The sequence below is a fragment of the Musa acuminata genome, chromosome BXJ1-8 (genome assembly GCF_036884655.1).
Source record: "Musa acuminata AAA Group cultivar baxijiao chromosome BXJ1-8, Cavendish_Baxijiao_AAA, whole genome shotgun sequence".
In the NCBI taxonomy this organism is placed as follows: domain Eukaryota; kingdom Viridiplantae; phylum Streptophyta; class Magnoliopsida; order Zingiberales; family Musaceae; genus Musa; species Musa acuminata.
Window position 1 is genome coordinate 3,693,313 of NC_088334.1, and position 23,360 is coordinate 3,716,672.

The following is a 23,360-nucleotide window of genomic DNA, read 5'->3' on the forward strand; positions in this document are numbered from 1 at the left end:
CAAATCTTTTTTGTGATGTTCGATTGGCATGTAGGAGAGGGAAAAAGATGACTGTTTTATGATCGATGTCCTTTGATTACTATCAATCAAAATGTCGAAACTAAGAATACATCCCGTGAATTGGTGTCATAAAGTTCGATTTGATTTGATTTTTAAGGGGAAATTTACAAAGGTAATCATAATATCGAATTTCTAAAGCTCTCATGTAGGATCAGAAGGTGAAGAAAACATAATATAAAAAAGAATCTTTTGGGGATATTTATAATTTTCTTCTAATTAATCTGCTGAAGTTTTTACATTAAATTTTGGCTCGGATGCAAATTCAAATCAAATTATCAATATTAAAATGATTTTATAATACAAGACATCTTCCCATCATAATTACTTCTAACAATTAGCACTAGAACATGGTGACATTTTCTTACACATTGATGGAGAGATATAAGCATATAATATAAATTGAAGAGAGACAACATAGTAATTAAGCCAGTGTGTAGTAAAAAAATATCAGAGTCCTACTGTAAACATCAAGTACGAATTTTATATAATGCTTGAATGGAAGAACCAAAATCCAAAAAGACAGAATGTATTGCTTGCTACAAGAAACATGTCATAATCCCTAGAAATTTGATTCCGTCAGTCTTTCGAGCTTACTTTTATTAATGCCAATAAACAACAACACTGCAACTACAGGAAACAATCACTAGGGGGGGAAAAAAATCATGTTTGCATCTAACCCTCAGCAACAATTTCATGAATTTTCTCACTGATATCTGGATCTTCAGATCTAACTGCAAGTTTCATTGCAACCTGCTTAGACCCATCAATACCAAATGACACTCTGACTAACACTTTCACGTTGCCAATAAAAATTCCAGAGAGCAAACATGTGTGAGACCTTGAGTTGTTTGGGACAACCTCAGTTCCCTGCAAAAAAAATAATCACACGAATCAAAAAACTAGAGCCAGTTGAAAACAACTTTGATTTTAGCATTGAAGCACACGAGTATATAAAGACAAAGGAACAGCAAGGGATGGCACGAAAATAAGAAGTATGTGTTGCATACTATCCGGTTGATTGCAATAAAAAGTGAAGGCAGAATGCATGGTTTCAAGAAGAGTTAACTGAATTAGCTAACCTCGCAAGGCTGCATGCCAAGGATATCTATAACTGCACTAACAGTTTCCGCCAAGCTTTCTTTCACACCAAGACCATACTCATCAATCCGCTCATTATCTGGGTCCAAATTTTCCCAAGCATTTTTGAAGTTGGAGACTCCCACCTTCAACATATAGTCAGCTGCGACAATTTCAAGATCTTCTAGCTGGTATTCATCTTCGACACCTTCTTCGTCTGCTTCCCCTGTAGCTGGATCTACCTGATGTATAGATAAAAGGAGAATAATGATTGAATTTGTACAAATGATGCAGAATAGAAAGTGTATCCCTAACAATGACAAAATAGGTGCAATAGCAGTAGAAGATCAATGTAGCTGACACTAAATTGTTGAATTTAGTCAAAAGTTACCATTTCTATTGCCATCTTTGTTTAAGAATATTTATATGTTCTAACGCTTGCAAATTTTGGCATGCCTTATGAGAGAAGTTAACTTATGTGGAAGCAGTATCTTTATAATTACCCAAGCAAGTCACCATATAGCCAATTTATTTTACCACAACTTTTTCAAAGATAATAGGCGATCAGGAAAATACTCCCTCCACATTGGGAGTATATATGAGAGGCTAGCCAAGCATCCAATTAACTCCCAGCACTTCACTTGTCCAACCACGAACACAATCACAATAGCCAAATGTAATCTAAATTTAAAGGGACCACACCATGTGCATTGTCATGTCCTCCGACATAATGATTTTGAGAAGCTCAACATTAATGTAATTGGCAACTGTAGCACTGTATACATGAATGACATCAGCATCTTGAAGTTTGAACCATGCTCACATGTTTCATAGCAGACTCCTTGTACCCCCCGTTAAGCCACATCCACTCTACATAATATAGAATGGTGGAATTCTACCATAGCATTTGAACATGTCTCTAGGACAAGCACAAGACCTATATTTCCACATTGCATGTTTCATGTGGCTTTACCAAAAGTTAATATTTACGAGGAAAGGATAAAGACTCTTCTCACAACCCCTAATATTCCCATTGTTTTGTATCCAGACATGCACACAAAGCAATTAAAAACAATACTTGCACATATGAATCTTGTCAACTTAATATAGTTTCTTAGCTGAAGAAAAGGTCAATTGAATACCAATAAGAAAGAATCAAATTGTAACTTACGATGAAAAGAATTGGCACTACTTGCTGATATTTTAATTACCATGGATATCAGCAATGCTTCCATATCTTTTGTGTATTGTGAGCTCTAAACCAAATGTACTAGAGTGAATGGATGTGTGCGCATATAGTGTGTTGTTAAGAGATATTTTTCAATGAGCTGTGGAATATTATACAAATTTATTTACCGTTACCTAGAAAAAAGAAGAATTTCATGATCAAAGTTTTGTAGAAGCACATGTAGAGAGATCCAATAGAGCAGCTTTTTCTTAACGTATGACCTTGTAACTAAGTAGTCTCAACTAATCCAAGGTGAATGTACTCAATGCAAATCTTCTTGAGAAAGCATGCTTTTCATTTATCCAAAAGTAGCACACATCTTAAACTTGAAATGCAAAAGAACGGAACTTCTTCCACTATTTAGATTTGACAACATCATAAGCATCTAAAATACCTAAAGAATGTTAAAGAGTCAAAACCCAGGTTAATACAAGAAAAACCAAATGATGATCCATTGGTCTCCTCCAAGGAGACCGACAAATTATTGAAGATCTAATAGAACATATCGTACACAAAACTCAACTCCCACAGACATTGCAGCATTCTTTCGAATGTGATGTCCTGCAACATGACAAGTAGTTCTTTAAATAGCTGTCCTTGCTAATTTCATTGCATCATCACTTAAACAAAACACACTGTTGTCACCAATCCTAAACCAAGACAGCCAAAACTAGTATTTTTTTGCATATTTGCTTCCACTTATTTCAGTAGAATAATCTAGAAGCCTTCTTGAGAAGCTATATGCTACTTATCATAATCAGACACACTATGTTATCATTGATTTTCACAACTACTATACTGACAATGGGAAAGAACCTTAACGATGCCCACTCATAGCACAAAAAAATAATATGACTAACAAGCAAAAGGAAATCAAACCGATATAAAAAGAAAATAGTATCTATTGCAACCCTAACTGGAACATTTAGATCGTTGGACTTCCAAGGGAAATAATCCTCCAATATCCCCAAACCTATTTCAAACAGAGAAGCATGACAATAACGAAGCACACAAATAGATGCGAAACAACATTGGAGTAAACAAGCCATAAGTCAAACCTCCTTCACCACGAACTTTAAAAGGTTTGAGAATTTTCCAATAGCAGGAACACCTTCTGGTTTTTCAAATGCAACAAAAGTCTGCCCTGGTGAATCATAAGGTAAGGATCGTAAAGGCTTTGTTAGGACTTCTGAAAATTCCTCAGCTTCAGATGCATCAACAAAAACAGTAACCTGGGGAAAATGAAAATCAGAACACATTTTAAGCATAAGCGGAATTAATGGAGAAACTGTTCCCTGAGATAGGTAATACCTTTTCTAGTAATTGTTCTGGGATGGTGTTTGTGCAGTTGTATTGGAACACAACATGGCCATCAAAGATGTGCTTCACTACATTAACCGCATATTCAGTTTCTGGCTCGGTCAACTCCATGGGTGAACACGACTGACAAAACGATAAAAAAATTTAAACTATCATGCAAATATAATAACTATAAATGACAATACTAAAATGCAACAATTACCTTGAAGAGTTTTCCAAAGCTGGAGAACTCGGGAATAGAAGAAAGCAACTTTTCATATGCATCAACAACTGAGGTAGGACCACTCGGAGGAGCCCCTAAACCAATTGCCTTCTTACCAGGAGCCTTTTTCTCAGCAAGAGGTTGCGACTTGACTTCCTTTGGAACTGAATTAATATCAAAAGGTATGTCTGAAGCCTCCTGAATTTAAAGAAATGGGAAGGAGTAAGCAAAAGAGTAAGTCAGAGAAATAACTATGCAGTGTCATATAACAATATAATATAGGGCATGTACATAGTTCTGCAAGCTTGTTTCCAAGTTGACAAGTGGCACGTCCAATGGACCAAATAGGAAGTCTTTTACATCTTCGTCAGTTCCACCAACAGAAGCATCACTTCCTAGAGTGTTCAGATAAAGTGTTGCCCGGTCCCTAACCTATGTCAAATAATAGTGGAATGAGAAAGTGATATTTGAAGAATTATTTGAAGAGAGATTATCATATCCAAGAAACGTCCCACAAAGCAAACAGAAAGTTGCAATGTTGTAATAGCCACAAGTTCTAACAAGTAATAAACTGCGAAGTGTTTGGCAGAAAATAATCATGCTTACTAAAGGCAAATAATTACATAATTTCAACTTTAGGAATATCCAATAGCATGCAAGAGGGAATCCTTTTTCAACTAACAGTACATATTGAATAGAAACTTAGAGGATAGGAAGTGCCAGATATTTTACAGACTTTCAGAAATATTAGATATTACCACATTGAAAAAAAACTGATTGCATGCGTTCGCTAGGTAAATGATTGTATTTAGGAAGATATGCAGTTATTACCTCATCATCACTATCAAATAGGCAACGTCTCAACAGAACAAATATACGAGGCTGCAGAAAATAGCCAAATTACGGAAGCAGTAAGTGACAGATTATTAGTTTAAAATATTTCTCTAAGAAAACAACATATTTGGGTACCTTTAACGAGTCAACCATTGCACCAAACTTTGCCAAGGTACTTACAGCAGAAGCTCGGACAGTTGCATTTTCAAGTATCACACGATTGTAGATATAACGAATATATTTACTAGGATCTGAAGTCTTTGGTCCTTCATTACCAAGAAAGTGAAGTATCTAGCAGCAACAGTATGAAGCAGCTGATTCTCATTCAATCAAATGAACATGGAAAAGACCACTGAACTATAGCTGAAGATTGGCATCAAAAGAGAATTACCTGAGTCGACAGATATGTGAACTCACAATCCTCAATGAATTCGCAGAGATGAAACAAGCCGATTTCTTTAGCATCTGGTATATCTCTGATAAGTATGACTATTGAATCAACAATTGCTTTCTTATAGTCAAAACCCCCTTCTTCTCGAAGAATGTTACTTAAGAAATTCATCCTAGCCAGCAAGTGGAACAAAAGAAATTTTAACTTCATGTAAATCAACAATCTTACAAACTAAGAATTTAAATGTGCAATTTACGAACATTGAACGGTATTTGAGAGGAAACTTCAAGCACAAAGATCTTATAGCTTCCACAACAACAATCTTGAATTCATCTGCGATATCTGACATAAAGTTTGTTATTTGTTTCATCAAGCGATCAACACTTGACTCATTTCCTGTTTTTAAAAGTGTAGTTATAGCAAGAGTTGCAATGCTCCTGTTTTGGTCTGAGATTAAGCTTTCCATATCAATGTTGCAATTTGTAACTGCCAGCGGATGTGTCGAAGCAACCTGCAAGAATTCAATGAAGCTTAACAAACACTATGAATGATGAATAAAATATCTACAGTTCACCAAAATTTTTCATCACCAACAAATAACCAGCACCATCTTTTTAGCTAATCTAGACTGTTCATTGAGACCATACATTGATGACAGAATAATATGAGCATCAAAGTAAACTAAACCAGTGATGATAACCAGAATTAACACTAAAACAAAAAACAATAGAACACATAGCCAGAGTCATGGGTAAAAATTATTAAACAGTAAATTACTCCAATAACAAAAATATTGCAACAGGTTGTCAAGTTATTCCATAATATCATTCAGTGATATATATATATATATATATATATATATATATATATATATATATATATATGCAAGGTTCACCGTACCATACCATACCGACGTTTCAACCCGGGCTTGGTATGGTACTGGTGTATCGAGCGGTATATCAGGGCGTACCGAGCGGTACACCCTGGTGTACCGAACAATTATATATATTTTTATACTATAGCACTGTAGCGGTACCAGGCGGTACGCGTACCGGTAATCTGTCGGACTGGTACATACCGCCCGTACCGAGCGGTACGCTTCGGTATGGCAAATGTATATATATATATATATATATATATATATATATATATATATATATATATATATATATATATAATTATTTTTGGGTCCCAATTTCACTTGTATCACTGAAGTTGCTTCATATATTTGCAAAAGAATATATTGTGAAATTCCTAAATATAATAACACAAGAAGACACTCTACAAGAGTTTGTAAAACATAGGCATTTCAAGGTTCCTCATACAATTTAGCATCAAAGTTCTGCTCTCTTATATGCCCTTTTTTTTCATTTTGAGTTTCCAAACACTGAGTATAACTTTAAATATAGAAATAACCGATTAAGTATGGAAAAGCAGAAGAGAAAAGGCAAAAGTGCTTTCTTGGATGTAATAAGGGAAGTATATGATTACGATTTATGGAGAAAAAACTAAAATCAAAATTGAAAGCTATAATCACCTTATTTAGAGTTCTAATAGCTGCAAACCGAAGAACAGGCTTGGATGAACTCAAAAACAACTGAAGAACAGTTATTGCAGGAGTCAACTCTCTACTGGTCACACCACTCAACTCTGTTATTGCTCTTGCTGCTTCAAAGACGACCATTTCTGATTTATGTCGTAGACAAGATTCAAGATAATCAAAAAATGGCCGCTCGCCTGCTTGTGTATTCATACTTGATTCTCTAATTACCTGAATATATCCAAGTTAGTAAGTTATATATTAGTTATGCTTAATGTCAAACACTGAGAAAATACCTGGCTGGTATATCGTATCAGAAGGCATTGAGCTAAAGGTGACCGCACTGAACCTTTTGTCAAGCTAGTAACCAGCTTACTAACAGCCAGGCGATCATTTTGTCTTATCTGCAAGTAGAAGCCAATTTGTTCAAGTGGATTTAAATGGAAAATTAAAATGATCATGTTGAAGTAGTAAATATAACATGAACAAGAGAGCAAACAATATAAGTCTAGATTATGACCCATCTTATAGTCTGATAACACACAACTTATTACATAGAAGACCAGACAAATATAGCTAAAATAAAGTTCATTTTACACAGAGTGCAAACATAATTACATTAACTTTTAAAGTCAGCTTGACCAATCAAAATAGATTATATTGTTTGAATATATGCTGTAGGAATGGAAAAGAACACTGAAATTTAATATGTTTATTAAAACTAAATGATGAAACTTAAAAAGTGGCAACACATAAATTAAATACACATCAACAGATAACTAAGAAAGCAATGCAAATTTTATGAATCTCTTTTATAAGAAAGCTTTAAAAGATATTATAAGAAATTGACGAACAAGAAAAATTATACAATATGCATAAAAAAAATAAAATAACAATTTAACTTAGTTAATACTATAGATTAATTCTTTAATATGTACTGAACTTGATTCTGGAAGATTTCAGATACCAAAAATTGAATATGAATATGGACATATTGACAGACACGACTTAACCATTTCCAGAACCAATCTGACGATAACACATACTGACTGACATATAATCCAACCCACTTTAGCCCCTTTCAGTAGGTTTGATGGTTCCATGTGCATACTTATGAAACAATTGATGCAATTCCCACCAATATTGGTGTTACTGTCAGAAGTTAAGTAAGAAAGAATGCAGATTTCTAAGTACATTTAGGGTTTTAACATATTAATACACTATAAAATAAAGCACCTGGTGAAGAAGTGCAAGTGCATGAAATTGAACCAGAGCAGCTCTTGATTGAACAGCTTCCTGAACCTCGTTGCTCCATCTTTTTACAATTTCCGAGTTTGTCTGTTTTTAGGTTAACAGAAATGAAAAACTTCAACATGGAAGTAAACCATTAACGTGATGAAAAGAGAGGCAAGGGTACCTGAAGCAAGTGAACTCCACTAACAAGTGCAGCACTAGCAACAACAGGATTTTTGTCAACGATCGCTTGTTTCAAGTACCTCTCAATTTGTGTAAGTAGAGTACTATCTGTAATTCTACAAAGGACTCGTATAGCATTGGCTCTATACATATCAGTCTTACTATTCATATCCTTCATCAATGAGCTTGTGACGATAATAACCTACATGGAATCAGTCAACAAGTTACTCCTTGAACCATAAGTTACAGAAATCACAAATCTACTGAAGACAAATTATTGTCACCTAACCTCATCTGCAGAGGGTGAGAGTTCCTTAATCATCAAGTAAACCATCCTCCTAAGCACTGTGTCCTTTGATTGAAACAGTTTTGTCACAGCAAAAAAGACTTCCGTGGCTTCAACCTACAACACAGAAAGAGGACCATAATGTTACAAAGTTCAAGATGTGAAAGACTTCAGGCACAACAAAAGCTGCAAATGTATCAGACAGAATCAGGATCCCACCTTGGTAAATGTTTCTCCTTGATTAAGCAAATACAGAAGCTTTGTGATAACCTGTAAATGCAGCATCAAAGTGATGATTACAAGTTCATTTCAACATAATTATACACGCATAATAGCACAGATCTGGATTTGGGATAAGCTTACCTGCGAGCATCTTCTGGCATCGAGTTGAGGATCGTGGAAAACTCTGGCCTCTTGGAGTACTGCGCCTTTCTCTATTCCATAAAAGGGAGAGTATTCCTCTGCAACAAAAAACAACGATATCAATACTCTTAATCTTTCCGAACACCAGCTCAGATCGAAATGAGAGCACAGTTTGACGTTTCAAGAACAATAATTTTCTCCACGCATCAAATACCAGCAAGATCTAGAAGGCTAAAGCACTACATTGCATAAAACGGAGCGAAGAAGGCTAATTCCATCGCTACACCAGGAAATAACATCTCAACCGCATCAGATCCATTCTAAAATCTCGCCGAGAAAGGGTTTTCCACACAGATCTAATTCGAAAGGCGGCGGATCCACCCGGAACCTTTTGGTGCAATACGTCGGATGGTTAAATTCGACTAAGAATTTTGGGCGAAAACGACAACGAAATCTAAAGAAAACCACTGGTTCTACAGAAGAACATCAGAGAGCGATCGATTAGGGTTGAGAGATCACCTTCCTCGTCAAGATCGTCGTCCTTCTTCACGAAGGGCTGAGCCATGTCGGAGTCGCGAGATCCGATGGGATCGACGAGGGGGAAGGATCGAATGGTTCCGTCGACGAAGTCTCGGCTCGATCGAGGGTTCTTCCTTTTCTACGACCTAGGGAAGATGGCCCAAAGCCCAGTCGCGTGATTTAAGATAGGAGGCAAATGCGAATACATACGCTTTGCGAACGGTGGCTGAAGGGGAAGAAAATGCGGAACCGTGAACGGTGGATGGAGGCGGAGGCTGCAAATCCAACGGAGCACGTGGATCATACGATATCTGCGTCCGATCCGAACAGCCACTCCTTGTTATGACCCATGCTTTTTATTTTTGTTTTTGTTTTTCTTCTATTGCGAAACGTTTTTTTCTCAGTTTCTCCATTTCTTGCTTCTTAATACAACATTACGTTCGAGTTTTTAATATGTTCTTCACGATGCCAAAAATCACCATCATGTATCTAATTTTTGCTTCAAATGTTAATAGAGAAAAAGTCATAAATTATAGTCCGCGAACGTCAAATTAAAATTTAATAGAAGTCATATCGATTTTACAGGGACAAATGATAATTTTTTTGGTACTTAAAAGATTAATTTAATGATCTTGAAGGCATGAGATCACAGAAAGAGATGATATGGCACCATAAAGAAACGAAGTGACTATATGATTTGACTTCTACTCGAACATATAAAATAACGATGAGATGCTGGCTTTGCAAAGAGAAGAGATGGAAAGCTCAAACAAAGCACTGCAAGCCAAAGACGGCGACGATGGCGAGGGCGGCGCCGAGTAGCCCGTAGGGCCCCGCCGGCGGCCCCGACGAATTCTTGGCCTTGATGTAGAGCGACCACCGCACGATGCTGGCCACCAACAGGTAGTAGTTCCACCCCTCCGCGCCCCAAACGACCGGCCGGGCACGGCGGCAGGTCGCAGCCCGTGGTCTGCGGCGTGTGTAGGGAGATACCAATCACCGGGCGCGAGAGCAGTCGAACCAGCTCCGCTGCCCCCGGTGTCCTTGGCCTAGCACGGAGCAGTTAGGAGAGCGAAGCAGGGCACCGGAAGCTGGCGGATGGCGCAGGTCGCTTCCCTGCGCCGTGTTCGTGGAGCCTGACCGCTCATCTTCTTCCGGGTGGGTTTGGTTGAATGTAATTGAACACGACCGCGCCCAAGGCAGACTCGATGTGAAGACCTGCAAAACAGGCTTGGGTCAAACAAGTCGTATACATAACAAGTCTGGGTTCCTGTTCCCAACAACTGCCCAAGCCCAAACCAGATCACCATGTGATAATTTTATGCAGAGCAACTAGCAATTATTCCGAGTTGATATTAAAGTCCAAAAAAGAAAATTGTGGCATCAGGAAAAGGAGACAATCGTGGATGATCCAACGAGTGAGACGGGTAACGTGAATGGTGCAGAAAGGACGAATAGTTCACCAGTGGAGTGTGGGCATCAGCCATGGCGTATAATTAAAGTTGCGTCGATTTCACGCATCACGGCTGTCCCGAACTCGACAAAATACACTCCTAGACGACATCCGGGGCAGCACCCATGGTCCATGTAAAGCTGCCATTACCAGCTGTTGAATATTTGGAAAGACCAAAAAGACCACGAGGCTTACCAACTTGTTGCTGCGGGCGCTGATGCAGGTAGGTTCATCCCAACTCGCCCGACGCAACCGTACTGCAGCGACGCCTGCTAACAAAGCATATGACAACACATCACGCGCACACAAGGTGTTCGATGAAATAAACGAGAAACGAGTTGAGATCGAGCTGGTACTCCCGGCCATATACCAAAGAACGACCAAATGTCTCTCGCATTTGAACTTGGTGCTTGGTTTTGGAGGGAAAAAACTCTGGCCACTGGTATATGCATATATAACTGTCACTTGAAAAGCAAGGGTTCCAACGGCTAGACGGGAAAACATGCGCTGACAGGATACTACCGAACTTTTGAAATGAGCAAGGAAGAAACCAGCTAGAGAATTAGTTCCCCCCCCCTAGCCTTTGAACTACACAAACTTTTAAGGGAAAAACACCCACCATGTCCTACGAGGCTGCTGGTGAATCATCATCAAGGATGCTTGGAGCGCCTCAGGTCTTCAACACTGTCATCATCCAGGTCGTCTTCTTCCCCTCTCCTCCTCTTGTTGGGATTAGAAGCGGAAGAAGGCTGCTGCTGCAAGGCAATGTTGCTGTGAAGATCATCTTCATCATCGTCAACCTCATCTTCATCTTCTTGGTTGCAAGCATCAAAATCAACTCTTGCTGTGGCAGGTTGAGCAATCGGCTGCACAAGATATTCCCCATCATTATCATCATCCTGCAAAGAAAAAATTAAGAGAATTCTATCATGAACAGCAACAAAGAGCAGGAAAAAAATATGTAATGAAAGTTGAACCAACAAACATTTAACTTACAGGAGAAAAAAAAAGATATCTGAATCAACAACATGTATTGCAATGCAGAAGTGATTAGTCGATATCATGGCTACAAATGATATAACAAGCAATAACATCTTGAGAATCATGCTTTTCATTCCATCAAGAACATAAATTCAAAGAACTGAAAATTGTTTGAAACAAAAAGCAGTTTCACTCAGATCGGCAAAATGATCAGCCAAACCAAAACATTCTGGTACAATCTATGGTTGACCAGTACATCATAAATGTATTGATGCAAGAAACCAGTATTTTCATGCTGAGCCTTCAAGACCAAGATGGCTCTCTTTCAGACATCCAATGGCATGCATCACATTCAAGCACAATTTGTCTGAATCTAGATCCAAAAAATAAATAATCCATCCCGATTAGGAAATGTTTTTGTGTTGAATCTAGGTTCTTTATTGATTTGACAACATGAGGTGAATATCAATATATGTTGAATAATTTCTACAAATAATGACAGTTTGTATCTGTTTCTCATTTCTCAGATAATATGCACGTTAGATCATGCAATTTGAGAACACCTAAATTTAACCACAAGAATGGTCAAGCTCTCGAGAAGGCTTTTACAAATATAGGTCACCTCTCCATACTGCAACCTTGCAATAATCCAAAGAAGAAGATTAAAAGTTGTGTCAAAGATATAGATGACAATACATAGTCCAAAGCTTCATAAACAGTACAAGATCATACTAGATTAATCAACATATTCTAGAACCAACACGATACCATTTTCAATCAAACTCATAAATACTCGATATATAAGATTCAGAATCACCATGTAAAGAAAAGACAATTCTAGTATAATGCTACTCATAACCAATGCTATAATGTTGCGGCAATAATTTAAGGGCTCATGATCCACTACAACATAGACTGCTAAACAAACTATTCTCCTAGTTAATACAATTTTTTATTTATTATAACAAGAAATAAACAAATCATTCGACAAAAATCCATCGGATAAGGTGATAAGTAGAAAATATGATGTGATAGCAATTCAATTTAAACAACTATGTCTCTTCATATCTGAAAACCCACTGTTAATCAGAGAACAAAAGCAGAATCTTTAAATTAAAGGCACAACTTATAAAAAGATATTGAAAATGCCAATACCATATAGCAACATAAAGATATAACAATCAATTGCACATCCATAACATCTAAGCCTGGTACAAAAATCAAAACAATCAATAATCAATGAAAGAATAAACTGTTATTCATAGTACACATTCAATAAGCTCCAATAAGTTATTATACCTCATCCTCATCCTCGCCATCATCATCGCCTTCTGCAGAATATCTATCTTCATTCACTCCTTGCTCGTCCTCCTCCCCGATCTCTCCATTCTCATCCTCATCCCCTTCGCCTTGTTCGTGGCCATCAATCTCCCCTTCTGCACTCATCAATCTGCCTGAGCTTTCAGGTTCACCATCATCCTCTTCATCCTCAACGTCTTCCTGGTCTTCATCCCCATCCCCATCTTCATCCTCGTCGTCCACCTCTTCTTCACCCTCCTCTTCAACCCCGTCCACCTCTTCTTCACTGTCCCCAACATCATGCACCTCAACCACATCGTCCTCGTCCCTTTCCTCCGCATCAATCTCCTCCCCCAAATCATCTTCAATGTCTTCATCTTCATCATCATCCTCGATGTCATCATCCTCTTCCTCCTCATCCTCTCCTCCATCAACTGCCATGACTGGGGCCACCCGAAATCCATTACATGCATTATACCTCCGCTCCCCACCATTGGCATCGATCCTCCTAGCAGTCTCAGTCTCCTCTTCAGCATCACTCTCCTCTTCCTCGTAAACATCAACAATCCCACCCACTCCACCGGTACCGACACCATTCATTAATTTCCCAGCTCGATCATCACCATCGACCTCGCCGCTCCCAGGATCCTCTTCCTCATCCTCATCTTCTTCGTCTTCCTCATCTTCTTCGTCATCAGACTCCGGTCGCTCATTCTCATCGGCATCCATCTTATCAAGATATCTCAGAGTCCGGATCATTCCGAATACCCTTGATCGGTAATCCTTGATCCTCGTGACAGGGCATTCATAGAGGTCCAAGGATACGAGCCGGAGCTGAGCCAGAGGCGCCAAGTCCTCCAGGAACTGGATCCGGTTGTTGGATAGATCGAGATCCCGAAGTGACTCGAGCCCCGCCTCCACCAAAAACTCGAGCCCGCCAGCTATACGGTTGTCGGAAAGAATGAGCCGCTGCAGATTCCGCAGTCGCGGGAACTTCTCCAGCGAGGACACTCCGACGTTAGCGATTGAGAGGTGCTCCAGCGACTGGTACCTCTCCAGAATCTCCGGCGGCGGTAACCGGCCGTGGAGACACTTCACGGAGCCGTCCAGCGTAAGGCTCCGCGGCGGCGGCGCCGTCGAAGAGGAGTTCGTCAGACCTCCTAGCGCCGCCTCCACGGCCCTCTCCCAGGCCTCGTCCATCTACCAAAGCAAGCAAACCACTAACCCGCAAACCCTCGACTCCACAAACGATCAATAGAAAGCACCAAACCTGATCAAATAAAACCCCTACCGACCAACAAGCACATCAATTCCTCCCGATCGAAACAACCATTCCGATTCCGCTCGTGGATCGACAGCAACTAACAGAGATGAATCGTGAACCGAAAGGTAAGAGAAATTGGCCAACAAAAACCCAACCCCAAGCAGAAATACTTCTCGTCCCCAACCTTTATCCTCCCAAGAGAACCCTCGAAACAAGACGAGATGCTCCTCCTCGCTCCTTCCTTTTATTTCCCACTTCCATGATTTGCCCATGTTCTATTTCGAATTTTTATAAATGGGGGATATTATGCGGCTCGAGGGCTGCAGCGGCGGCGGGAACGCGGACCGGGACGAGAACCGGGTCCGCACGAGGCCCGGGTGGGTGGGGCCATCGCTTCGATTATTGAGACTAAGAATCGGCGAGATCCGTTGGATCGGAAGCCTCGGATCGATGACGTGTGAACAATCTACGGCTGGATGATGGTCGACGGGGGAATGTGCTTCCTTTGAGAGAGAGAGAGATGGAGGCAGTTGTTCGCCAGATAAATTTAGGAGGAGCGTGACAACCGTGCGTAAGCCTACCGCGGGTCCCTCCTCTGACGAAAGCTCGACGTTGTAGGTCGATCCGGACCGTAAAATGACGGTTCTCGTCGATGAGAGGCTAGATTCCTTAATCTCAGCCGTTCATTTTGTGGGCATAATTACTTAATTAGAAGGCATATTTGTATGACGTGGACTGGTTTTGTCTTTAGCTAAAGGTTTCTTGGCGATTTGTCTGTTGGCATCACGGCGTTTGATCTCACGGAGTCAACAACCTAACGGCGGATCAACAGGAAATCTTAGCTCCAACTAGCGCATCAAGCCATTGTGCGTTCAGACTTCAAACCTGCTTTCCCGCCGAACCCGAGCTTAAGAGCAAAGCCTCGATTAAGGATGATGACAAGTGCACCTAAATCACAATCGGATCAATATTTTATATGTTTATTTATTCATGCGTAGTCGGGTGAGTATATGGACATTCAACCATTGATATAAAATTCAAATGATATTATGAATTCTTAAAATAAGTGGATTTGGTACCTTCTCATTAAATTATTATATATAAATTTATCGCATGAAGTTTAAAATATTTAATATTTTAAAAAATAAAATATGGCTATAGTTCATTATTACTATGTCAATATATAAAGTATATTTAAATAAGATTATTATTTGTAACCCCACTTTATTATTCACAATCTTCTTTTAAAATTTTTAATATTTTTAAAATATTTCTTTTAATGGGCGATTTTTTTGTTCTCCACAAAGGACAACCTTGAGAGCGTGACGAGTGATGTCATATAACGTAGTTTGGGGGGTTTTGTTATTTGTTTTTCGTTCTCATATGTCAACAACAAGCATGAGATGATGATCAGCGGATGTGAGAAAAAAAAAAAAAAAAATATATATATATATATATATATATATATATATATATATATATATATATGTAATTATACAAAGATTATAAATAATAATTTTTTTATTATTTTTAAGGGATTGTGAATAATAAGGGGATTATCGATGTTATTAAAGGGGATATAAATAGTAAGTTTCTAATTAAATAATTTTTTTGAAAAAAAAACATCTTTATAATCTTTTTTATCCATTATTTTTAATTTTCTTATTTGGTGTCCTAGTTTTCCTCTAATATTTTAAATATCCGTCGATCCGATGTTTTTCTCTAATATTTTTAATCTTATGCTATCTTACTATAATCTCAATATCGAATCATAAGGTATAGTAAAACATCCAAATTTTAGGATGGTGAAACATCATAATAGAACAAAAGACGAGAGATGAAAATAAAACAATGACGAGAATATTTAGGGTATTAGAAAAAAACCGAAGGCACGAAATAAAAAAAATAAAAAAGGCATAGAGAAAAAGCCCAAAAAGATAAATCTTTGTTGGAAAATAGTTTTTATTTAAATTAATTATATATTAAAAATAATATAAATATTCAACAAAAGTTAAAAAAATATATCACTATTTACGACCCTATTTACTATTTATAATATCATTTTAAGATTTTTAATATTCCTAAACTATCCCTATATATATATATATATATATATATATATATATATATATATATATATATATATATATATATATATATCATCTTCTTCCTCCATTTTATCCTTTTTCGTTTTTTTTTTCTCCCTTTTCATCCTCCTTTTGTTCTTCTTCTTCATTCTCCACAAAAAGATGATACGGAGGGGTGTAAAGTCACATCATTGATGGTGGCGATGATGATGATGTCGAGAGAGTAAGATAAAATAGGGGATCATTCGAAAAAATAAAATCAGTAATATTAAATATGTAAAAAATAAAATAAAAAATATTTTATTATTTTTAAAGTGATTATCAATAGTAAGAGGTTGTGAACCGTAATAGCATTCTTCGGTTTTACGTGGGCCGGTCCTTGTTAGAAGGACCCACATGGATCGAACGGTTCATTGGACTCGGGCCGAAAGCCCGCTTCGATCCGGTCCATCGGTGCTCCGTCGTCATAATCATCATCTCTCATCCCTCTCGTCTCGTCACTCGGTTCGCAACAAGCGGGGGGGGGCGCGATTCCAATGACCTCGGTACACATCTCAACGCCCTTGGGCTTCGCAGCCGCCGCATCCTCCTCCGCCCGCTCCCGCTTCATCAGACCGGCTCCTCCCAGGTTCCATTTCCACTCCCCTTTGTCTCTGTTTCCGATCTCTCCTCTTTTCCTCTCTAATGTTCTTAATTGCCTCTTGCTGCTCCCAGAAACATGTTCCATCCCTATGCCTCGCTTGACGTCCCCGGTGAGCATTCCTCTCCATGTCAACAGAAAAACTAGCCAGTGAATGGCTAATTTCTTTTTCTCTTGGTAAAAATACGTGCTTGCACCGAAAACTTTTAGATTTGATGGAAAAAAAGGAAAGATTTGTAATGCTTTTTAGTCCACTTGATTAATAGGGCAAACAAAGCATGCTTCTTGTGAGCTTGCTGGTGCAAACATGTGAGATAAATTACCGAGGTTCTCGTTTTTTATGGATAAGAAGTTCCAGTACAAGCGTCAAGAAAAGGGTTAAAATGGGGAAATTTGCAGCTTTAAGATTATTTGAACAAAATTTAAGAATTCATTGGCTTCGATTTATTGGAAGACAGACTGGATGAGTTGAAATAGATGTCCTGCTTGCTTAGCACACAGATAGATATCAAGTTAAAAAGAAGTGCATCATTTTCTTTAGCTTTTTTGTTTGAGCTGCTGCCCATTTTGATGCCACATGCTCCTATGGTTGATGGTGTCCCTGTTTGCCATAGTAGATGTACTAAAGTGAAACAATTGAGCTTATATTTCAATTTATTCCTCAAATTTGTGTGTAGGAAAGCACAATCAGGTTCACAGTTTGTCTTTGAAGCTCAGCGAACTTCAACATCGTTCTTTTAGGTGCGTTAAGCATGTTATTTCTTTATTCCTGTTGCTCTTTTGTATAACTCGGATGACAGTGCTTATTTATTTAGATCTTCTTCTATTTATCATAGAGAAATGCTAGTGACATGTTAGTATATAGTTACTTTTGACATGATGACACTCAGATTGGATTTTGCTTCTTCACCATCTCATTCCAATATCTAAGCATCAACACAGTGAATGTTACCAATTCCAGGTGCTTCTCAGGATCCATGTCTCTGTAACAATAAATCCTGCTATGGGTGGAGGTGATGACTGGATAACATTACCCCTCTACTGGTCCGTTGTTGATTAGGCAAAGGGTTACTTGACAAACACAATAGGTCATGCAGATGTTGACTTTTAGATGCTGTATAAAGGATAAATAGAGAAAATTTGGTCCCTGGAAATTTGATATATGGGAAAAAAGATCATGCACTAGAAGAAGTACCAGACAGGTAATTCTCATGGAAAATCTTTGGAGGGTCTTTAGGGGCATATCACAATACAACTATTGGCATCCAGAGAAGGCTGAGTTCTGTGCTGGTAGTTTATCGAATTTGGTTTATTTGTAAGTTTGATAGGTGGGCAATGTGAGCAGGCTAGCTTGATGTATTGATGATGCATCTGGAAGGGTTTCTACAATGCACAATCTTGTAGCATCATATGTATTGGCGAGTTGACAGTCAGGAATTGGTATATGGAAACATGAAACCTGATTACTTCAAGAAGAAATAACACTTCCTATCAGAAAGCCTCTTGATAGCTAACAACAAAGCAATCTAATTTCATTACATAAATGGAAATAGAAAAAACCAAGGATGTTCCTTGAGCCCTTGCAATATTTTATATCTATAAGGCTACTGGCACCAAGAAGTCCTAATCTATATCAAGAATTAAAAACTAGAATAAATTAATTCGAAATTACATATGATAATTGCTAAAATAATTATAAGAGACTGTTATTCTAGTTCTAGTGCTGTTTTCCTGCTATTCCTTGTTGGGGTTTGTATGGGTTGGCAGCCTGTAATTGGGCTTCAGGCAGCTGGAATCAGCTTCATCGAAACCCTGGACTGGGTTGATATCAAATAGGACTGAGATGTCTGCTTCTGAACTGTCTGGGCCTGCTTTATCAAGAGATCAGTGGCTGGTTGGTCTTTGTAACAGATCCTATTCCCTCTATATAAAACCTTCCTATCCTAATCAACATAGGGGTCTCTGTTGTTTTTCTCATATCCTTGCCAAAGCTTCCCTCTTTAGTCAGCAACATCTCCAGATTATAATAGGCATGATCAGACGCCGATATGGCTGCCATATTATCACCAGTCATCCTTTTTGGCTGGACCCGTTGTGATAATGCCAATTGTCCCAAATTGTCCAAATATGGATTGTTCAGCATCTTAGGTTGGCCGGCCTGGTCAGGTTTGCATTAACTTGTAGTTACTTTATAACAGAAAATGGTTCTGTTGCCTCGGTCATACTTAAACATGAGGCTCTTCCTTGTTATTGTTGAAAATTCACAGGAACATTTGCCATGTCTTTGTTCTTTGGGCAACGGCATATAGAAAATCACTTCAACAAGTTCATCTAGTTGATGTTTTTGGAAGGTAATTTTTGGCTTTAATATTTTCATGTTCTGTAGCTCACCTTGCATTACGATCAGAAATGGAAGCATGAACTTTTTGTTGTAGCTTTGATCACCATGCAAGATCACAGATAACAACTTCCATTGAATTAGAACAGTTTGAGTTTTAACAACTGAAAAAAGTGGAATAGTAATCCTTTTTCCATTGCCATGATAGTGTAAGTTGTCATCAGATTGTTAGTGGTTGTGAATGGTGACTAATAGTATCGTCTTACTAACTTTTTAGTTTGAATCTCCTATGTCTTATGATTGTTGGTTAGGTAATTGTCATATTATCAGATTGTAGTTATCCTTGTTGTGTCAATCAAGAATAAAAAAATACATATGGAAATGTGGTTCTTGCTAATAGATGAGAGCTCTCATATTGTAATGTTTTTGCCTGTGAACTTTAAGCAACAATTGAATATTTGTGTGCAGTATTCATGAAAATTGTAAATCATTTAGACTTTAAGATTGTTGATGATGGTAGATTATCTTCCTTGGATTTAAGAAACTCCAAAAGGGCGTACCAATTGCACGAGGCTCCAGCCAATGCAGGTCATGAGTCTACTATATCTGCTCCCTAGACTAGGTTTTTGGAAGATAATAGATCTAAATGTGAGTATCACCTACCTTTCGCCACTTCTGGTGGATATTCCTCGTGCATTTATACAGCAATAAAGCTATTCCACTTATCTAGCAAAATCCAGAAAATTATTTGTAAATTCTTTAGTCTTTGATGTTGTTCCATTATTTTCTCTAACAAAGTAGGCAGGCTCAATTAGTAACTATTGCCATCTCATATCTTGTTCACTCTTCACTATCAAGAAAAATGACAATTTTCTATTGTAAGTTCTTTAAGAAGATCTTTCAGTACTATCTCTACTTTTGTGGAATTTCTGTCAATTGTAGACTTCTGCCTTCTTGTAGGCATGATGCAGTCATAGAAGCAAAACAAGGAAATCCACCTATAATGCCTGCTGTCATGACGCCAGGAGGACCTTTAGATCTTTCCTCCATATTATTTCGCAACCGCATAATCTTCATAGGACAACCTGTTAACTCGCAAGTGGCACAACGAGTTATTTCGCAACTTGTGACGCTTGCTACTGTTGATGAAGGTGCTGATATTCTGGTAAGTAATAGTTTAAAATTTGGTAGTATATTGCTCAAAGTTGTAAATGCATTGGGTGGACCATCGCTGCTTCATGATTCTTTTGATATTCTCTCTGGTGTTGTAATCTTCCTCTTCTCTAATGGCTAAGTACCCTTCCCTTTCCAGATCTATGTTAACTGCCCTGGTGGAAGTACCTACTCAGTCTTGGCAATTTATGATTGTATGTCATGGGTAAGTTATTAAAATTGTGGGATTTTTATATCAGTCAGTTTACTACTGTTACATTATTGTCGTTCAGAAAAAGTTCTTTCAAGCAAATTGTTGATTTTGGAGATCATCAATTTTCTTTTTAAGGAAAAAAACTTCTTATTGAAGACTACATCATTTTCCTTCCTACCAGGACTGATGTAGGTAATGCTTTTATCAGAATATGATGTAGAAATTTATTTTTCTCTTCTTAGCTCTGGAGAAAAATGGTTTGATGTTATTCTTACATCTGCACAAGTACCAAATATACTGGTAAATGTGGGTAAACTTCTGAGTGAATAAATCATCTTTAGTTAGAGGGGCCTAGCAAGTGAGAAAGGAATCACATATAGCATCCTAGGAAACCAAGAAAGGATATGTTTAGATATGATTTAATATCCGTGTGGTGTAATCAAACAATACTTAAGATTGAAGGTATACCATTTTGTCAGGACCACCGGAAATACTTGTTTCATGCTGAAAGAACTTTAGAGCCATAGTCTCCAAGAAATCAAGAATGATGCATTTAATAACAAAAAGAACTTTCTGTATAGCACATCTGATATTCTAGATACAATATTCATCATTGAGAACCTTTTCTTAATTATCTATTGGCAATAACAACAATTATGTTCCTATCAAAAAATCAGTCATGTACTACTCTTGTCATGTATACTTCCTTTTCTTATCCTTCTTAGTCAAGCCTGTCCTCATTAACTTACAGTTTTAAAAAGTTTCATGCATTTTTAACCAAGTCCTACGTTAGTGCTCAGACACAATCATGCTCAATTTTTGAGTCATCAAAGTACTCACTTAGACTGCAAGATGAGGATGACTTCCCATTCTTAAGTTCCCCATCTCTCGGACACCTAGTCTCTATAAGGGCAGGGACAAAAAGGTTTGTCTCCACTTTTGTTGTATTGCTCTTTCACTTTCCCAATGCTTGCCAAAACACTTCGAGGTGAAGTCTGATTTTCCTTTATCAGATTCCGTGGTCCTATTGCAGATGGATTTGGTACCAGAAGATCTTTCTTGTTATTCTGTGATGTTTCTGTTTCTAGTCTGCAAAACTGCCAATGCAAAGTCAAATATCTTGTTGCACTTTACAAGACATTTAAAAGTATCATCCTAATTTTCAGATAGTAATGATCATCTTGTTCAGGCTTACCATTTTTCATATGAGTATATGTTGGTAGAGTAAATTGTTCCTGAGCTAATTTTGATCATTATCTTGAGAGTTTAATCCTGAAAAATTTCCAGGAAGAAAAATGATTATCCAAAAGGTGTTCTGTGACCATTGATTATTGTAAATTTATGGTTGTTTCTTTTTTTTGTAAATAACCAGATAAAGCCGAAGGTGGGAACCGTATGCTTTGGAGTAGCTGCTAGCCAGGGTGCGCTTCTTCTTGCTGGTGGAGAAAAGGGGATGCGTTATGCTATGCCTAATGCTCGCATTATGATACATCAACCCCAAAGTGGATGTGGGGTATGGATTATTATGATTTATAGTATAGTGCACCGAGGAAATCGTTGATGCTTATTATGATATTATGATCAGTGATATTGCCTCTCTTATTATTACCTAAATTGTGCATGTGCATACATACAGGGTCATGTGGAGGATGTTAGGCGCCAAGTAAATGAAGCTGTTCAGTCACGACACGTGAGTTTCTATTTTCAATGGCATGTTGCAATTTTGTAGAAACTTTCCCCCTCCCTTTTGGAGTTGAAACTTATGAGAAGTCCAGTAGGTCTACAAATCCATGAGTCTCATAGGCCTGAAAGGAATGATCTACATTATTGCATTTTGGGTTCCACTTAATTTTGAGGAGTATGATGGATCAAATGTTAAGAGGATTGAAGTGGGGAATAATGTTCTAAACCAAGCCAACTACTTAGGCCATCAAAAACAGATATAGGAAATAACACCAATAACCAAGTAATTTCCCCCTTCGTTTTGATCAAAGCGTCAAAATCAAATGTGCTTTATATTATTTGCAGAAAATTGACAAAATGTATGCTGCTTTTACTGGTCAACCTCTGGAGAAAATACAGCAGTACACTGATAGGGATCGATTCTTCTCTGCCTCTGAGGTAATATTCAATTTTTTCATATTTTAAGAGTACCAAGCATCATCTTTCGATATTATATCAGTGTCTTGTACTTCATAGTTGGATATTCTAGCTATTCTATTCTACTTTTTCAGGCCTTAGAGTTTGGTCTTATTGATGGGATCTTGGAAACAGAATATTAGCAAGATCATATGTTGCTGATAACCCCATCTTCATGGATGCTCATTATTTACGGTCAAGTTAGCCAGAATGGTTTAAAAGATGAAAGCCATTGATGAGCAAGGGAAAATGTGCAGGAATCATGCTTTGATGTTTTAATGCATGTTAAGATCTTTTTAATTGATGATCCTGAAAACTTCCATAGCAGGGAACCTCATGGTTGACTCACTTATCTGTGGTTATTTGTTTTGATGTTTCTCACATTTGTTTCGATAGTATGTTCTGATTACTTATTAAAGCTACCACTTGTGCTTAAGATGGATAAGCAAAGCAACTTGTGATTAAGATGGATGAGTAAATCTGATCCTGGAGATGAAGATCTCAATGTTTTCAGATTCTTGAACCGTGTTGAATGCCTTTTGTTGTGTGTCCTCTGC

General features: G+C 37.9%; 3 protein-coding genes across 10 annotated transcripts; 1 reads left to right on the forward strand and 2 right to left on the reverse strand.

The window, feature by feature from the left end:
- Nucleotides 1–521: 521 nt before the first annotated feature.
- On the reverse strand, nucleotides 522–9,445 carry LOC103993799 (coatomer subunit gamma-2). The gene is made up of 18 exons (XM_009413992.3): nucleotides 9,237–9,445; nucleotides 8,718–8,815; nucleotides 8,574–8,624; nucleotides 8,358–8,471; nucleotides 8,070–8,270; nucleotides 7,889–7,990; nucleotides 6,949–7,056; nucleotides 6,650–6,883; nucleotides 5,373–5,623; nucleotides 5,113–5,284; nucleotides 4,857–5,012; nucleotides 4,719–4,769; nucleotides 4,179–4,319; nucleotides 3,888–4,085; nucleotides 3,677–3,808; nucleotides 3,424–3,597; nucleotides 1,140–1,379; nucleotides 522–927 (listed from the first exon to the last, which is right to left on the reverse strand). The coding sequence occupies exons 1-18, from the start codon at nucleotides 9,280–9,282 to the stop codon at nucleotides 733–735; spliced, it is 2,664 nt and encodes an 887-aa protein (XP_009412267.2). The 5' UTR covers nucleotides 9,283–9,445; the 3' UTR covers nucleotides 522–732.
- Nucleotides 9,446–9,908: 463 nt separating this feature from the next.
- On the reverse strand, nucleotides 9,909–14,499 carry LOC135581898 (acidic leucine-rich nuclear phosphoprotein 32-related protein 1-like). Of its 8 annotated transcripts, none has more exons than XR_010515520.1 (5): nucleotides 12,970–14,499; nucleotides 11,309–11,588; nucleotides 11,060–11,128; nucleotides 10,885–10,958; nucleotides 9,909–10,454 (listed from the first exon to the last, which is right to left on the reverse strand). XR_010515520.1 is itself a non-coding variant. In XM_065194868.1 (3 exons), exons 1-2 carry the CDS (start codon nucleotides 14,167–14,169, stop codon nucleotides 11,340–11,342), a joined length of 1,449 nt encoding a protein of 482 aa, XP_065050940.1. In that variant the 5' UTR covers nucleotides 14,170–14,499; the 3' UTR covers nucleotides 9,909–10,454; nucleotides 11,309–11,339. The 8 variants fall into 8 exon arrangements, 1 of the variants encoding a protein (XP_065050940.1); XR_010515522.1 differs by having other exon boundaries at nucleotides 10,885–10,961; XR_010515519.1 differs by lacking the exon at nucleotides 11,060–11,128.
- Nucleotides 14,500–16,816: 2,317 nt separating this feature from the next.
- On the forward strand, nucleotides 16,817–23,316 carry LOC135680726 (ATP-dependent Clp protease proteolytic subunit 6, chloroplastic-like). Its single transcript, XM_065194870.1, has 9 exons — nucleotides 16,817–16,948; nucleotides 17,035–17,072; nucleotides 17,638–17,701; nucleotides 20,259–20,463; nucleotides 20,611–20,676; nucleotides 22,037–22,177; nucleotides 22,301–22,354; nucleotides 22,693–22,785; nucleotides 22,899–23,316. Exons 1-9 carry the CDS (start codon nucleotides 16,857–16,859, stop codon nucleotides 22,944–22,946), a joined length of 801 nt encoding a protein of 266 aa, XP_065050942.1. The 5' UTR covers nucleotides 16,817–16,856; the 3' UTR covers nucleotides 22,947–23,316.
- The last annotated feature ends 44 nt before the right edge of the window (nucleotides 23,317–23,360 follow it).